Genomic DNA, 19001 nt, shown 5'->3' on the forward strand with positions numbered 1-19001 from the left:
AGACTTGCAGTACTGTATTCCCTTCCCACCCTGGGTTATTCCCTAAGAAGCTGCTTCTCTGTTTCAGTGTGATTAGCTAAGTGGAGCTGACAGGCTGACATTACAACATTTTATTTATACTAAGGTATCATGTAACTCACTCTCTGCATGCATCTCGTCATCTTGGATAAGATTATATCTACTGCATTTTGTTGCAGGTTACGTTAAGAATGGATAGCATTTTTTCTAATTAAATGTGACATACAGGATTCCCTTCTCAAGTTATTCACAAACAACTTAAATACAAGGAACTACTAATATATTCATAAAAACAGTGTAGTGATGGTGGAGCTGTTGTTACCGTGTGTGTGTGTGTGTGCGTTTACTGGTTTGTATACATTGTGTAGTCGGTGAAGGTGTTGGTCTGGGTCGTGACAGCTTTAGCAGAACCGGTACTTTTCTTAGCAAGCCCCAAGAAAACTTGTCTTGGATACTTTCTACGTACTGTACTTGGTAGATCTCATCTGCACAAACACATACACACAATTTTATATATATATATATATATATATATATATATATATATATAATATATATATATATATATATAATATATATATATATATATATATATATATATATATATATATATATATATATATATAATATATATATATATATATATATATATATATATATATATATATATATATATATATATATATATATATATGGTCCAGTGAATCAAATCACGCATCGAATCATCCCTAAATATTCGAATCAAATCGAATCACCTGAATTATTTAAAAAATCAACATAAAACGGTTCATTTTTCATGACTAGTGCTTCTACACAGGAATGAGTTAATATTTCTGAGAACAACACAAAAAGTGTATCTTTCTAACCACAGAAGACAATGTACCGGATCCTCTGTAAAAATTATAGTACAAAAATGCTCTTGGAATGAAATAATTCCAGTATACATAGCTGGAGTTAAAAGCAAAATTCTAAGTGTTTATATACTGTAATTATACAGTACATCTATTTGCAAAGCTATTGTAAAACAAAAATCCTAATCGTACGTTAATAGTTTTAGCGGGTGGACAGTGTGAAGCGGAGCCGTGACATGAGACAACCTGACATGTTGGGAGATAAAACTGAAAACTGGTCCGGGGTATTAGGCAGCTATAAAACAGGGAGATACTACCGCCGAGGAAGATATTGGAAGCATAATATATTGTCTAATGGTAGACCCTGCTGCCATTTGGCATCACAAAAATTGTGAACAAGTCCCAGGTTGCTGATCTGTCTTTCTGCCTCATTTACACACAATTATAGGGTCTCAATTGTTCCTCTCACTTTGACAACACAATTGCACAAATACACAAAACGAATATCAGCACCACTCCCTCATTAAAAGGTCTTCGATAATAATCTAAACTGGCATCTTCCAAAAATTGGAATATTAAAAACACTCACCTCCTTTATGAATAATAAACGAACTGTCACTTTACTGTATATTTATCTGGTAAAATGGACACATGTATATCGTCTAACGACAGCAGGCAATACAACATCCCCGTCCCAACACTGAGTGACGACTGAAGTGACCAAGCTTTGCCTGAGTTGAGTAGGGACCAGCTGCAGCGCTCAAGTCAAAAAGCAGACAACTATCGTACAAAAGACTAAGAATCAACGAACATGCGAACAAATTCATATCAATTAAGCATTGAAATATAGATATATAATTCATTCAAAAATATACATAATAACATTATTACCTCTTCCCTGAGGCTCTTTTAATAGAAATTTATAACCAAATATTTATTGATCTGGTCAAGGTTAATCGCTTAGCGGATGCCGCCGACAGATGGCGTTAGTTACAAATCCATTATTGTTTTGCACCTCAATATGAATTAGTCAATGATTTGAAGACTTATAACACTCGATGATTTTTTTTCTGGAAAAACATCGCCTCTTGATTAAAGTAATATATGTTACACGTTTCACGAATAAAACTAACTGTGTACAGTACTTGTGAACGACAGCCTCTCACTATTGAAGCATTTGACTTTCGTACAGGGTACTATACTGTACTTCTTTTTACTTTGCGGTGTATTGAAAGAATTGAATTTGAATTTTGCCGTTAACAGCAACTAGTTTATTCTGCACCCCATACTCATCCTGTGAGCGGTAGCGCAAAAAGGATTACAGGGTAGAGGCCACAAAGGGTGTTTATCAGCAATGAATGTTACAGAGTATTTCCAGTATACATTGAGAGAGTGCACATGAGAGTGCTCAGACAATGTGACCTATATATTCAAGCTAGGTTTGCCAAATAGACCATGGATTGGTGATCAACCCAGGATGTCCGTCGTGTGTGGCCTGGCGTCACAAATGAAAGATAGTTTGTGGTAAAAATATCTTAAGTTTTTTTGAGGGGGGCGGGGGCTCACGCCGGATACCAACTCTTCAGTGAGGGTATGAATCCGGGCCCCATGCACTGCCAACCGAAAACATTATCGGTTGGGTACGATGACGGGATGATCATAATCACCACGGTAAGGTACCCATTAAACTTTTGATACTTAATTTTACCTACCTGGTTTACCTACTGACTGTCCACTAGAGGTGGCCATGCCGAGGAAGGGAGGCCAACGGCCTGTGTAGGATCCTTCCAATGATCTTGCTAATTTTGTCAAGGGCTATTTTGACCAAGGAGTCAGGTCTGGGTAGTCAAATAAGAGACTACATTTAATACGATGTGCCTCCGAGGGCCGGCCTTATGGCTTTACAGATTTAAGTTGGATAAGTTTAGGAGGGAGATAGGAAGAAACTGATTCACAAATAGGGTGGTGGACGAGTGGAACAAGCTTAGCAACTTTGTAGTAAGTGCGGGAACTCTGGAAGGTTTCAAAAGGAGGCTAGATAGATTCATGGATGATAGAGAGTGGTAGTAACTCTCGACAGGAGCTGCCATGCACAGGCCAACCGGCTTATTGCAGACTCCTTATTTTCTTATGTAACGATCTTCAAGGGTGAAGTGCTTCCCCATCTGGAGTACTGTCACCCCGTCTGGTCCCCAAGAGATGCTAGGGACTGTCAGTTGATTGACAATGTCCAAAGGAACATTTTTTTTTTTTGGAATTTTGGTTTTTTTTGTGGTGTTAATTTTTTAATTTTTATTTATTTATTTATTTTTTTTTTAAACATCGGTAAGGATGTGCGGGCACTATGGTACCTCAGCTACCCTGAGAGATTAGAGCGCCTGAAACTGCCTACAGTAGCTTATACTACAGACGGGCAAGGAGAGACTTAATTGAGGTGTATAAGCATCTCAAAGGGCATTACTCAGTCGAGTGCCCTTACCTGGAGCTGGCGGACGCTCGCCCCACAAGGGGTCACAGCTCAAGAAGCCGCTTGACTTGACTTAAATGCTAGTTACAGGGGGGAAGGATAAAGGGAGGATTGAAGTGAATTTTAGAAGGAGAGAACAGGTGCAGTGGCTAAACACCGCTTGCGTTATTTTGGGTTTTAAGTTGGAGGCAGCAGCAACCCGCCCGGACGCGGTGAGGAGGTCAGGTCAAGCGTCAGGTGCTTGGGTTGGGCCTGACACGCACCTGACGTTTGTTGACCAAGCCCAGAATACTGTGAGGGGTAACTTTTTTGGAGTGAGAGTTGTGTACTCTTGGAACAATCTGTCAGAGAGTGTTGTGACGGCACCGAGTGTGAGCTCTTCCAAGACCAGACTTGAACAACACTGGAGCAGGTTCAGATACATTCAGGAGCCGGTGCATGCCTTAGTACTTGCCAACAGTGCGTAACAGACGTAACTGATCGCACAAGCGGCTAACGAGCCGATCAGTGGTGCAAAGGATAAAAGCATTTTGTTGTACGTAATCAGAGACGTGACCGATCGCCCAAGCGGCTAACAAGCCGATCAGTGGCGAAGAGGATAAAAGTAAAATTAAAGGCTATGACTGAGTTGGCCACTCCTTGGCAGCAACCAATCAAAAATTTCCAGACTTCACAAACACTAATTAATTCAAGAGCCCGTGCATGCCCATTACTTGGCAACATTGTGTAACAACAACCGACGCCTCCCGCACTGTATTAATGTGTGTGATGGAAGGTCTCAATAGATTACCGTGCGCAGGGCAGAGTTATTGTACATCACCTGCAGAAACGTTAGGCGTTTATTATTGACTTCATGTGTGAGTCGTGACCGAAAATAGTATGTAAAAACTCAAAAAAGACGATTATCCATATTGAATATGGTAAATTTATTTATGACAATACAAATTTGTGAAGAAACAAATATTACGGTTTGATTCGGTGGGTTCCTTTTAGGAGTTCGATATTGACCCCCCCCCCTCCCCCCCAAAAAAAGCAATCATAAAAGAATAGTTATAACCGTGGTGAGTATAAAAATCTACATTGATTTAATGAGACGTGACATTCAGATTCAATGCAGAACTGTTTAACCTATTTTTCAATAATTTTCTTTCATATATTATTGTATATATGGAGGCTCACACGTCAATATTAACAGTGTTAATACTGTACTTATATATCTGGACACTCAAATGTGTTATCCACTACAATCATTATGTAAAATATCATAAATTTAATGTTAGTCTTAGTTGAAGAAGGAAACACCTTACCTGTACCTGAAATGTGATTCTGTTACCTTAGAGTAATAAGATTTGTTTTTGTAGTCATGATCCAGGGCGGGAGAGAGGGGGGTGCATGGGTGTGTTAACAAGTAGCTGCTCACACCACCATCACTAGTTCAAGGTGTGTGTTTTAATCTTTGTGCATAATCGTTTTTATCAGTATTAAAGCAAGAATAGGTGTCAGCAAGGAGAGTAAAGTACATGTGTTAGGTGGATATGTTCTCTTTAGCTCATGTGTAAGGTAACGACAGGTTGTGATGGTCTCCTTGATGACAGTATATGTGTGTTTATACTAGCTAGCATATAGTTGACATGTAGTCTGTCTCTCTACAAAATATGTCAAAGTAAAGAATGAAAATAAACGTCTACTTACTGCTGATGTTTGTGTATCTGCTGAACCAACTAGAAGATCTATTAAAATGAACAAATGTATAGCTATTATAGTAACACCTGGAAATTAATCACTACAATCACACCTCAAGCCAAGATTTTAGCAGAGCAGTTCTGTAAAAGACAGGTAGGATTCAGTACTGGCCTACTATGGTACAGTACAAATACACCTGTATTATTTTTTGGTTAATATATGGGACTAATCCGCCAGGGCTGCATAGAGCCTATGTGGCTGTATTATCTCGCGTCCAGAAAATGCCTAAAATTATACCATAATATAGTAAGCTCTTTCTGTTTAATATAGCGGGTAAGTTAGGTAAGGTTTGGTTGGTTAGGTCTGTTCTTCATTCCCACAAATGTTATGTAACGTTTATTTTTAAAATATCAATTTTTGATAAAGGTGTAGACAATGGCTACCACCAGATGGAATTGTCCGAATTGGTTGAAATTTTTTCTACACATTAATATGATATTAAACACAAAAATGGAAATGACAATGCATAGAACCTAATAGAACCTGACCTAACATACCCAACCTATGGGGTCAGGTTCTATTAGGTTCTATGCAAAATTATTAAATGTATTTTTTTAATATAATGCAAATAACATGATAATAAACACAGAAATGGAAATCTTAAACAACTTACCTTAATATTGAGGTTTATATACATCAGGCATCTGTGGACATATTCGAAGGATGGCATATTACATTGAAAGTTGTAAGTCTTCTGCATTTCAAACATTTGCAAGTGTTTTTAATTAACCCAAGGTCACAAATGAAAGATGTCAAGCGAGATTCATCAAGAACTAGGTTTGATAAATTATGATATGAACAATCACAACCTTCGCACTTCAACATGACGTTCAAGAGACAGTGTTTCACGTGATGTACACCCCCCCTTGGGGGATACGTATAAATGTGAGGAGAGACAGTTAATAGAGAATAGTGATTACTGTTAAAGGTATTACATAAGAACATAAGAAAATAAGGAGTCTGCAATAGGCCGGTTGGCCTGTGCATGGCAGCTCCTGTCGAGAGGTACTACCACTCTCTATCATTCATGAATCTATCCAGTCTCCTTTTGAAACTTTCCAGCATTCCAGCACTTACTACATAGTTGCTAAGCTTGTTCCACTCGTCCACCACCCTATTTGTGAACCAGTTCCTTCCTATCTCCCTCCTAAACCTAAACTTATCCAACTTAAATCCGTTGCTTCGAGTCCTATCCTGCTCGGATATTATAAGAACTTTATCTATATCCCCTTTATTGATTCCTTTCACCCACTTGAATACTTCAATCATAGATCCCCGCACTCTTCGTCTTTCTAGGGAATGCAAGTTTAGTTTCTTTAACCTATCCTGATATGGAAGGTTTCTAAGTCCCGGAATAATTTTCGTCATTCTACGCTGCACCGTCTCTAGTGAATTGATATCCATTCTATAATAAGGGCACCAGAACTGAACCGCATAATCGAGGTGCGGCCTGACTAGCGCAAGATATAGTTGCAACAAGACCTTTGCACTCTTATTACTTACACTTCTAGATATAAAACCCAATACTCTGTTTGCCTTATTTCGAACATTAACGCACTGTTTTCTAGGCCGTAGGTCCGGGCTTACAAGTACCCCTAGGTCTCTTTCACAAGTCGACTTCTCTAGGTTGATGTTGTTAAGGCTGTATACATTGACAGTACTTGTATTTGTTCTTCCAATATTAAGTACGCTGCACTTGCTGGTGTTGAATTTCATTTGCCATTTTTCAGACCACCCCTGCAGTTTATGAATCTATCTAGCCTCCTTTTAAAACTCTCCAGCATTCCAGCACTTACTACAAATTTGCTAAGCTTGTTCCACTTGTCCACCACCCTATTTGTGAACCAGTTCCTTCCTATCTCCCTCCTAAACTTATCCAACTTAAATCCGTTGCTACGAGTCCTATCCTGCTCGGATATTATAAGAACTTTATCTATATCCCCTTTATTGATTCCTTTCACCCACTTAAATACTTCTATCATATCTCCCCGCACTCTTTGTCATTCTAGGGAATGCAAGGTTTATATGGATCTTACTGGAGGTGTACCCCAGTGCTCTCCAGTGGAAAGTATCCCTGTGTGGCCAAGGTTACCCAAGGATGTTCATGGAGGCAATATGTGAAGAGGAAATATCAGTATATTTAGAACTTGGGACCTACTGTGTCATTTTATTAGCCATCTTTATTTTACTGTACTAAAGAGTCACAGTTCTGATTGTGAATGAAGGGGTTCTGAATTGGATATAGGGGATGGCTAGGAGTCACAGGTGATTACTGCTGTTGTGAATTTGGCATAATGTAACTTAATTATTGTGACATCTAATTTAAATTGCTCCTATCTCTCCAAATTTTATGAAGTTTTGAAAGTTTGTTTGGTCAAGAATACATTTAATGTATGAATTTTTCAGAGGGAAAATAGCTCCATGGAGCATCTCAGGAGTCATGTTAGGTCTGGTCTGTGGAATCTTTGGTGTTATTGTTGATGACACTCAGGAGGTGCTGTACTGAGTGTTCAGTGATAAGGTCAAAATTGGTGAGATAAGGAAGTGTTATTAGATCTTCCTCATGAGTTTAGTTGAGTCTGTCCTGTTTTAGGTCTGATAAAGTACTGATTTGTACAGTACAGGTATAGTAATTTAGGGTGTTAGCCAGAAATGAAAGATTTATCATAAAAATCTTTCTGACCATTCAGACACAGACAACTTCTATTGCACCTGATCTAAGGTTGAGATAATAGATGTGATGGGGAGTTGAGGATGATGATGTAAATACTGTACATTACTCTCTAAGACAGAGTAATTAGTGGTTATGACATTGAATGGCCCCAGTTGGCAGCCTGTACAGTACAGTACTATATTACAAGGAACTTTCTGCTAATGGATTCACCCAGAAAAGAGATTTCTCAATCACTGCCATTTATTTAATATATTAATTATTATTTTCTTTTCTTTTGATGAAGTCTACCCGTTAACCTCACACATTCCTATTTTTTCAAGTCCCTTCCCACCTTTGCTAGGTGAGTGAACGACGTTATACGAAACGTTAAGCGGATCAATTTTCCCCATAAGAAATAGATAAAATAAGGGGGTTACGTTCCTGAGCCTCCCTTTGCCCCATGAAATGCATTACATATACAGAAAATCATTGCCATTTCTATAAAAAAAATAGTGCATACATATATAACTACTAAGTTTGTATTGGTACTCATTGATGGGCGTAGGTGGTAGAGTGAGTGTGTGGTGGGTAGTGAAGCAGAGGAGGCGGATGGTGGGAGGGGAGGAGTATGGCGGGAGCGGAGGAGGAGGGTGGGAGCAAAGGAGGGCAGGAGAGGAAGAGGGTGGTGAGTCACTGAGACTGCGCCGAGCTGAGAGGGCATAGCGCAGCCAGACGAGAGCGGGTGATGCGATGTAGAAAGTAATCCGTAACAACGCAAAACGACAAATTTTTGGTCTCTAAACTTTAGAGACGTAGTACCGAAACAACGTTAAGCGCGGACTCACTGTATATTTCACAGAAAACATACCGTAGGCCTCCTTATGTGCTGACTAACAGACTTTTAACAACAGTGGGTAATGGATTTTGTAAATGAAATTATAGATATTGCATGTCACTAGTGTTTAAACTGTATTCTGGATATTGATGTACTGTAAAACAAACTTTTCAGAAAAAAATTTAGTACAATACTCAGGTACTTTACTGTATATTCACAACAGATGGATCTGCTACCTCATCACTTACATAATTCAGATTTACCAAGACCATGGTTCACAAAGTCTGCAGCAGTAGGAATGTTAGCTGGGTTCCTGATCCCAGTCCTGCTACCATTCTTGCACTTTGGTATAATATCTCACCTCTGGGATGAATTCAATTTCAAAGTCAACCGGCAAATGTGCTCTTGCTCATGTTGGGACACCATATTCAAAGGTAAGGTTGATGTTCTCAAGACAAAGTTTAATCATCTCTTGGCTATAACATGTTAGTGTATCTAAAATTAATATGATTCATTCACACCTCCAAAAGACAGTGGTCACTCATCCTTCTTAGATGCCTCAATTGTTTTTAATTGCATTTCTGTTGACCTTTCATAAGAATAATAAGTACTGTACAGAACTGTGTTAAATTCATTAGCCTAAACTACTAGTGGGCCAACCAGAGGCAAAGAGGATTACAGTAAGTTTATACCTTCATGTAAGCAAGGCATCCACAATGTTTTATAAATTTACAACCATTCTAAGGGAGCGTGTATTATACCACCAAGTGTAGTGGATTATAACTCGGGGAACACCTTAAAGAGTTGAGGATAAGAACAAATTCATGAATTTACCTACCTAGTTTACCAAACTTCCACCACATCCAGAGATGGAGGGCAATGTCCTGTATAGGGCACCCCATTGTTCTTGATAAGCTTGTCTAGGGTTGTTTTGAAGGTAGGTTCAGGTACTATTCTTGCTTCCACGGCTTCACTACACCTTCACTCTGGAACTGTAAAAGGTTTTGAAAACAGTAGTCACTACTTACTCATGTGTTTTTTGCTCATTTGTCTTGGTTAGGTTGGGTTGATGGGAACTTTCATACCAATGCTTTCTATAATGTTTTGGTTTTTCAGGTATATATGAGAGAGGACCAGGAGGGTATAAGCATGTTTATTTTAACATAACCCCCAACACCCTCAAGATCTGGTTTGTCACAGTCTTGGCTGTCATACTCTTATATGAAACTGTGAAGAAGGTGGTAAGGCTGTACATCACTGGAGAGGTGAGTCATCTTCATACAAGTGATTTATAAATGTGTCTGTGTGTATTATTGTAAAATACAGTGGTGGGTATCAACCTCTGTAGGCCAGCCAGGTCATTATCTCTTATCAGAATCATGAACTGAAATTAAATTAAAATGTAAATTTAAAGTTCTTTTCATTTTCTATGGCATGAATGATGAAAACAAACTGACACCATGTGGAAACTGAAGAAAATGACTGCCTCACTTAGTCTTATTGAGAGTCAACAGCATGTGGATATAAGGTAACCCCACAATAAAATCACATCACTACAGTACTTGACCTCAGAATTATACACATTTGTTTCTTGTTTGTGATGTTGCAGATACGTTGGTCTATGTTGGTCCTCCTGGGAGCAAGTATCTATCCCCATTACTACTCTTGGTGGTCCTACTTCAATTATTGGAATGATGACTTCTACAGCCAATGGAACCACCAGCTCTTTTTTTCTTTTACAGAGTTGGCCTCCACCATCTCTGTTGTGAATTTATTAGACAAGTAGGTTATGAATAGTTGTCCTGTAATCAGTGTCTTTCAGCTGCTCAGATAACCATTACTCAGCTAGCAATACTTTAAAAATTGATTTTTAAATTAGTTGATATGATGGAATTAAAACCAGGATAATTGTACTCTATAAAACAGTTGGTGTATGTTCCCATAGTTCATATAAAAAATGAGGAAAAGGTTTTAGTAATATTTTGTGTTTTCTTTCAATTTTGTTACAAAAGTGCAATTTTTTTTTTTTTTTTTTTGTGTGAACTTAGCACAGGTCAGACTGTAAGTGAAATCGACGCTAAAACCAAAAGGCAAATCCTTGGTTAACAGAACTTTAGCAGTTTACTGTAATTTTTTTAAATATTAAAGTCCATCACTGTTTTTGTGTTTTATCTGATCAAAGTGAACATATTTATAGTTATATACTTGGTCAACAAATGGTTTCATCAAATAATTTTTTGTCTTACAATTTTTTAGGAGCATCAGTGTGACAGCAAAACGAGCCTTGGTTATTGTTAGCATTGCGATCCTTCACATTATGACTTCAGGTTTTGATCAATTTGTTAACAACGTTGTCCAAGGGAATGGTATGCTTCACCAGGTAAGTGTTAATTATTGCTAGGACTCTCACATCTCACCTGGAACTCACTTCTCCTCTGTTTTGAAGCTTTTGTTAGTACCTTTTTACCTTGTTTTCCACTCCATCCTCTATCAGCTTACTAACTGATCATTGACATCTTGGTTTTGAGTGGCAGGTACTGAGCATTCACAAGATTTTGAATGTACTTGAACATGTATCAGTACTGATCTATCTTGGACTGAACAAAGAACACACTAGAGATGCTTTTGTTTTCATCAACTCCTAATGACATACTGCCTGTCTGGCCACATAATCTTTTATCAGCTTTCTGTATGGTATTATCTTATCAATTAGGGATGGACCTTGATCTTCAGGCATAAATGTTTTTACTTGTCTATGTTCATTGCTACTAAGAATATGTATTGAATTTTACAGAAATTTATTGTCTAAATCATCATCAATCTATTAATGAATACCTCTGTGTTAAACCTGTAAATATTTCATTTGGTTGGTTGACCGCTGCATATTCTAAACATTCCCCATACCCCTCCTTCCCCCAAGCATCTACCCGGGTTCCTAAAACCAATTCCCATTACTATTTCTTACACACAAAGTTTTTAATTGTCATGGAGGATCTATTTGTAATATACAGGTACCGTACTGTATATCTAAATCATTACATTACCTAAACCAACGTATTACCTTGACCTTGTCAAGTTATCAGTTCTGATACATTTATCTTTTTTTGCTATAATTTGATGTTTTAGTTGTAATTTTTATTAGAAGACTAAAGAATCTTGAAAACAGTCATGGTTATCTAGCCACTCCTGTGATGGATGTAAAGGATGGTGTTTGCAATTCATAGTGAAATAATTCATCTATCAGTATAGTACAGTATTCTGTGCACTACATGTTGCTTATAGAGAGTACATCTATGTAAATATAATAATTCTTTTTTTTTTTACAGGTGCTGCGAGATATATTCTTCATGATCCCAGACATTTTACATTTAATCTTACCATTAGTAGAACTCAAGAAAATTGCTCAGTCTCGTAATGTTCCCACTGCTTATGTAATCTCAAACAAGGAATTCTTCTCCTCTGTTGCTTTTGTTCTTTCTGGGTGGTTTATCTGCTTATTGCTTTAATATCATATTATTTGGAAAGATTCTTATGCTTTTGATAAAGCCTAATGCTCCAGGACCAAAAGTATAATCTATTTAGAATTATATTAAAGTACTGCAGGTGGCACTTAAGACTCCCTGTACAGTACTGTATTAATATTGACCATGACTTTCACCCCAAAATTTAGTAGATATGCAGATCATAGGTAATGGATGGTCATCATATCTAGTGAAGCTTTAGAAAAATCATTACTTGTACAAGTACTGTGCATAGAAAAGGGTAATTTCCTTATTAAGATCATGGAATGTACAGTATGAGGAACAAAAGTTAATGTACAAGCACCAGAATGTTGATGAAAAGGAAAGTAGGTCCCATAGACTTGACAGCCTGGTAGGGGCAGGGCAGATACAGCACACTGTAGATTAAGCCTTTTTTTCAGTACACAAGGAGACAGTGTAGCCGGCACTGCACTCGACTGCCTTCATTTTCCCCAACCATAAAGTTAGGTACCCATTCATAGCTGGGTGACCTGAGGGTGCTTTGGGCATGAACCAGTGACCCTTAGGACAGGAGGTGAGTGCTGTATCTACTTGGCTACTACACCCCTACAATATTAATAGATCATGCCAAAACTTGCCAAGGGGTTGATATGGTTCAAAGTATATAATGGTTCATTTGTCATAATATAAGTTAAATTCATTGAAGATCCTTCATTAGGTTATATAACAATATCCTTGACCTTTGATTCAGTAACCTTAAAATTGATAGGAAACTTTCTCCTCAGGTACAAGGGTCTTTTGCAATATCACATTCAATGATGCATTGAAACTCTTGGTTACAAAAACAAAATTCCCTTTTATGGTAACAATAAGTGGCCGTTGACCTTCAGATCAACAGAGAATTTTTACATTTTAGGGACAACTGATCTGTACAATATTTTGCTCATCATTGTATAGAAAGTGATAGTTTGGTTGACCTTCAACCCCCAAAATCAAAATCAACAGGGAACTCTTCCCTTCAGGGCATTGTATCTATCAGTGTCTGCATCATTTTCATTGTTGTATGTAAACTCAAAGTTATAGAATGTAATACAAAACTGTCTAACCCTTGTGAAATGGGTTAATTGCATAGCTACCCCCTCCCCCTCCCCACATATGCACCAAAAATGGTAAAAGTAAAAACAACATATGATGATGGCCACTGTGAAAGAGTCAACCCCTTCACTGTTGGAGTATGAGTACAGTACCAGAGTATGTACAGAAAGTTCTTATACATTTGTGATTTGTAATGGTACAATTCACATGAGAGTGACAGATGAGTATAGGACTTATTAAATGGTTGTCTCAGTATACTGTAGTATGTATGGGTTTTCACACCATACATTTATATTTAATCTTTTTTCCACTTTGCTAAAATATCCTGACAGTATGATGTATACAGTACTGTATATAAAAAGGTCATACAATAAATGTTAAGATATAACAGGAGTCCGAGATATCTAAAGTTGGTACCACCTTCACCACTCATCCCACACCTTACAGCTGAGTTTACCTATTAAACAACACTCACTTCCTTACAAAGATCACATACAGTACTGTAGTTATTAATACAGTACAGTATTTATAAACAGTTGGAGACAAATTGCCAAAAAATTTGTTTTTCTGAGTGGTTTATTATTTATTTATTGCATTTATTTTTTCTGATCGCCCAAGCGGCTAACGAGCCGATCAGTGGTGAAGAGGATAAAAGTAAAGTGAAAGATGTATGTTTCTTTATAGACAATATTGTACTTACTTTTTTATAAAATGTCAAAATAAATAAAAAGTAACTTTTACCTATTTATATAAAAATAAATTTTTGCCTTCAACTGTATAATATAGGAGATTATATTTAGAAAAATGGTAGTCCTACCTCCTTTAGAACATTTTTTATGACAAAAGTATAAGCATTTTGCACAGGTTATTGAGTGCACTCAAACTCATACAGTACTGTGCTGTCAGTGGTGGCCCTGCAATTGGTGGGTGGCGAATGGCCGGATGTCAAGTGTTAATGCAGTACTGTAAATTTACACAGGCACAATGACCTCACCATAGGTGGTGCTATTTTGGTGTCCCATTAGTTATGGAGGATAGCCACTCTGGTCTTTAACATCTTGGGTGTGCCGGTATCCATTAATTCAACTTAACATTGTACCATCATGCCCTTGACTTGGGATTCTTGAATGGATATATTCCTCATTTTCCTTATCTAAGACAAAATAACTGGCTCACACTTAACTGGGTTTCCAAGAAGGGGCCTGGAATGCCATTTAATAATTTTTCTCTCACATTGTTTCAAAACCCCTTCAATTGGTGGGGACATTTGAGTTATCAACCCACCATATAATACTGTATATACAGAAATAACACAGCACTACTTGGCTTGACAGCCCATACATATACTGTATGGAAATAGTGAGAGGGAGTAAGCAACAGTGACAACCTTCGACCAAATGGCCTCAAAATCAGTTGTGAGTTACTGTACCTTTCTTTTGGTGTATAGGAATCATAATACTAGTTTTAATAACAGACCTTTACCTCATCTCCCTTGGGACAAGATACCTATGCAACATCATGTCATCAGAACATGGCAACAAATTGTGGTTCAAAAACCAGTATCCTAATTATAACATCAGTCAATTAGACCTTTTAACTACGCAGTAACCCCCAAATCAACAAGGTGTCGTCCTCTTACTAAAGTTAGGATATCTTCTCTCACTAGTTCATAGCAACCAAAATTCTTTGACCCAATGACCCCAATATCCCAACAGGGACCTCCACCTGAGGGTCAGGGTACAGTACCTAAGCAATATCATGTTTATTGGGGCATGAAATTCATGTTAAGTGTCAGAAACCAAAATTATAAAAAAATAGTGTTACGTGCTCCACTTTGTAGGTACATTGACAAAATTTAAATAAGTGCCAAGACCTTGTTTACAGTGAGCACATATTGAATAAATACAACTTAATGCAAAAAATGGGTGTAAGTATATAAACCTGAATACTGTATAAAGAGAAAAGATACATGTGTGTTTGTTTATGTGTAAACAAATGATGTACAGTAATATAAATCTTTGTAACCTGAAAATTCAGAGTGGATGCTTTTTTTTTCTCATTTATAATGGTGCATATCACATTGACTAAATTTTATGGCTATCAGTGTGAATTACTGCATACAGTAATTAAACTGGAACTCATTTAGGGTGAGCAGATGAAGATCTTATTACTATTGATGATTACCTATGTTTTGTCCTTTTAGTCAACACCTATCCATATTTCCTGTATACACAAGTGTCTTCAATCATAATTCATCAATCTTAGCAAAAGCTAACATCTGATTAAACATGCGACCTACTCCTTCAGTTCAGAAGGGTTAGCTTAGTCTGAGGCCTTAAAATGAATACAGTAATGACCAACTCCTGAACATTCCAAAGTAAGCAGCATCCGGCCAACCCTGCATACCACCCTGAATTAAACCTGGTCCTCTGTAGATGTCTATACAGTAGAAGTCAAAGTGTTTATGAATTATTTAAAGTGGTGTTTGTTTTAAGAAAGTAACTTGGTTCAGTGACATTGTAATATTTTGTGACTCCTGGTAATAAATTTATTAAAAATCTCATTTTTTGCAGATATTTATAAATTAATATTAATCATATATATTCTGTGATGTTTCATATTTATACTATTACCTAAGCTCAAGCATATATTTTGGCAGTGTACCGAACAAAATGAAGTGTACTTTGAAGCTTATAACTACAGTGTTTCCAATATTTTTTTATGGAATATGCATGAAAAATTATCATTTCCTTTTCCTGACAATTGATCATTATGGTAATTAGAGTACAGTACAACCCTTCGTTGCCTATTTTTATATAAAATTTGTAAGTTTTTACACACTATTTTCTGCTACAAAGAAATTATATCCTCGAATGAGTTCGTAAGATGTTATGGAATCTTGCACAATATCGTTTCCACAGCCTATACATCAGGTGAAAAACCTTAAAGGCTTTAAAAATGTTTTTTGAAATTCGATGAGACATTAGTTCTCCCAAGAGCTTATGTGAGTTCTGTAATAGGTTCAGTCTTTATAGACTCATTACCTTATGGCCTTATTTATTAATGAGATTTTCACTTACAGCATCAGTATCTGGTGAAAGGGCTGTCCAAATTAAAGTGTGTTGCCCCATGAACATACGAGAGCATTCGGGGATATATTGGGTTCGACTTTAGGCAAATGCACACAGGGCAATACCACAAACAGTATTGTTTAGCTTTTCTAAATAAATTTTATGGCAATACTGTACTGGTATTGATATTTTTAGTCACAGTTATGCCTCAACTTATGCAATAGATGTGTTCTTGAAGATGTACGCTCAACTGTACATGATTGTTCCCATATAAATGTTATAAGTGGAGGTTGCATACCCAAACATTCACTGAATATTGCCTTGTCTTTATCAGTTTATTTATTTTTATATGTATTAAAACAAAAACATTTAATTGTGCTGCTGAAGTAGTATATTTTCTCTGCCCATTGCTGTCTGAACCTTCTAATCACTTGTGTGTATGGTGGTTCCCTCTGCTGAGTAAAATAGTCTGGCATTAGCCAATTAAAATATTAAAAGTGGTTTCCCCTTAGTGAAGGGGTTAATCGCTGATGGAACAATTCCCACTCAGTTTTTATAGCAAGTACAAAGTTTGAAAGTGACATAAATGTTCCACAGGTAAATGTAACAGTGTCACACACTAGGTGTAACTCACTACACACATTGCATTGGTAGTCATCGTAACTGAGAAAGCTTGTGTAAGTCGAGGCAATTTTTCTGGTTTACTTTTCAATAATATAGTATTAAATTGCAGTAAGAGGAATTCATGTAAGTTGGACAAGCATAAGTTGAGGTTTAACTGTATACTTGCAGTTGTTCTCATAGGGTATTTGCAAACTTTCAGAACTTGGGGGAAGACTGAATGGTTGCTAACGATATCATACAGTATTGTACTGAACATAAATGAAGCCACATAATGGTATACAGTACATGTAATGTACACTGACACAATGTGTTGACATTGCATAACATTTATGTACTTCATGATGGTTTGTCAAAAATTATTTTGTCTAACCTGAATTTAAATTATTTTTTTATCCTCAAAATATTTCCTTAAATTAATATACTGTAGTGCCAATTTCAAATGTATCAGCTTGTACTTTCTTATGTGGAATTGCCCTAGATGCTATGTATACTTTCAGTATAATAAACAAAAGCATACAGCCAAGTAGTTGTAAGTAATGTATTAGATTTTTTATCTGAGAATAACCTTCAAAATTTGGCACTGTTGAGGCTAAGACTTGACTGGAAATGTGAATTTTTCATTAATCTAATCAAGATCCATCCCTGTATACCTCCTCACCTTAAAACCATGAAGCAATTCTTTCTTGAAATTCCTGAGGTAAGTAACAGTTCAGTTATGTGGTGCTCAGGTAGAAAGCAGATTTTTTTTTATCAAAATCACACTGTATTTGTTATTAGGTAGAAAAACCAATTGAACAAGGTGAAATGGCTGTGGTCCTGTAATCAAAGCAAGTTTAACCTACCGGGTACTTGTAACAAACCAAACCTATCCTAATAATTCAACAGTATTTTTTTTAGCTAAGTTAGGTAGGTAGGGTTTGGCTGGTTTTTGAATCGTCTGCCATTAACCCTCTTGTGCACGCAATTAGTTTTAAGTTTCCGTGACCACGACAAAGGGCATATGGGACTACTCATGTGAGGTCTGGTCATCTTTGTCCTGTGGCTAATTTGTGCCACAGAAGATAAAAATGAGGTTGAAAATAAGACTACAGTACTTACAGTATATTTTTTCACTTTGAATAATAAAAAAAAATTTTGCCAACTTCATTTTTTGGATATTTTCTCACAAACTTACCAGGGTACAGTAATATGCTAGTTATAGAAGCAGACTTTTATGAGCTTTCCAACAGTGCCTTGGAATTATTCGACTAATTGTGGGGAGGATGGTAGAGGAGATTGACAAGTGAGACCTACCAGCACAGCTAACGGGAGGAAACTGATGACAGCAGAACTCCACCCACACTTTGGTACTTTCTGAAACCTTCCTTGCATGATGAATGAATATTTGACAATTACGTAGGTTGAAAATCGTTTTTTGGCTAATTTTTCAGTTTAACGATACAACTTGTGTCATCGATGCAAATAATGCTACCCGATGATTTGATGCAATTTGCGTCAAGATGCACAAGAGGGTTGATGATCTATGTTCACCTTCTGTAGTCCCTCAGTAATTTTAGTATTGGCCATTTCATCATATTTTCAAATGTTTTCTCTATATTCTGCTGTGGCAAGGTGACTTTTTTCTTCAAATAATGACCACTATGAAGTGTATCACTAAATTGGATGTTATACTCAAAACTAATCAGACAGCTTCTGCCACACCTTCATAAATTTGCCAGTTAGGTCAGTTTCTGAATGTACAACCAATCCAAAAAGTATCGAGAACTCGGGTATCTGAGAGAATATGAAACACCGGGTGAAAAACAACCCAACTTATACAGGAACGCATCTTAAGTTTTTCACTCGTTTTCTATTCCACCAGACCCTGAGTCTCTATACTATTTGAATTGGCTGTATGTATGATATTAGTTTAATAGTTTTGGCACTTATTATTTATTCAGTTCAACAATACACAGTACTGTAGTTTTAAAATTTTATAATAAAATATTTTTTTTTACTTGTGATGTAGAATAACACGATGTTGCTAGCTACTGTATTACTGTAAACAGGTACAGGTACTTTATTTGACAAATAAAATAACTTTATATCACGAAATCCTTTGTAAAACTGATATATTACATTACAGTATTAAATTGAAATGCTACATTTTCATTGTCAGAAAA

At 36.8% G+C, this 19001-nt stretch overlaps 2 protein-coding genes across 4 annotated transcripts in view; one reads left to right on the forward strand and one right to left on the reverse strand.

Moving 5' to 3' along the window:
* Window positions 1–9688, reverse strand: part of LOC121872281 (epidermal retinol dehydrogenase 2-like) — a 42296-nt gene extending 32608 nt beyond the window's left edge. For 2 of the 3 annotated variants that reach the window (XM_042374959.1, XM_042374961.1), the window contains exon 1: window positions 1459–1613. The gene's annotated coding sequence lies outside the window, so the exon portion shown is untranslated. Of the gene's footprint in view, window positions 1–1458; window positions 1614–9405 lie in introns of those variants that run through there. The other variant, XM_042374960.1, reaches the window with a different exon arrangement.
* LOC121872282 lies at window positions 4639–17380 on the forward strand. Its single transcript, XM_042374962.1, has 6 exons — window positions 4639–4776; window positions 8791–9001; window positions 9684–9832; window positions 10177–10349; window positions 10824–10947; window positions 11894–17380. Exons 2-6 carry the CDS (start codon window positions 8791–8793, stop codon window positions 12071–12073), a joined length of 837 nt encoding a protein of 278 aa, XP_042230896.1. The 5' UTR covers window positions 4639–4776; the 3' UTR covers window positions 12074–17380.
* Window positions 17381–19001: the final 1621 nt, after the last annotated feature.

Source organism: Homarus americanus, unplaced genomic scaffold (genome assembly GCF_018991925.1).
Source record: "Homarus americanus isolate GMGI-L3 unplaced genomic scaffold, GMGI_Hamer_2.0 scaffold5589, whole genome shotgun sequence".
Classification (NCBI taxonomy): domain Eukaryota; kingdom Metazoa; phylum Arthropoda; class Malacostraca; order Decapoda; family Nephropidae; genus Homarus; species Homarus americanus.

Coding starts and splice junctions, on each gene's coding strand:
- LOC121872282 (XM_042374962.1), top strand. CDS start 8,791: ATGGATCTGCTACCTCATCACTTACATAATTCAGATTTACCAAGACCA. Junction 9,833..10,176: donor GGCTGTACATCACTGGAGAG/GTGAGTCATCTT, acceptor GTGATGTTGCAG/ATACGTTGGTCTATGTTGGT. Junction 10,948..11,893: donor GGAATGGTATGCTTCACCAG/GTAAGTGTTAAT, acceptor TTTTTTTTACAG/GTGCTGCGAGATATATTCTT.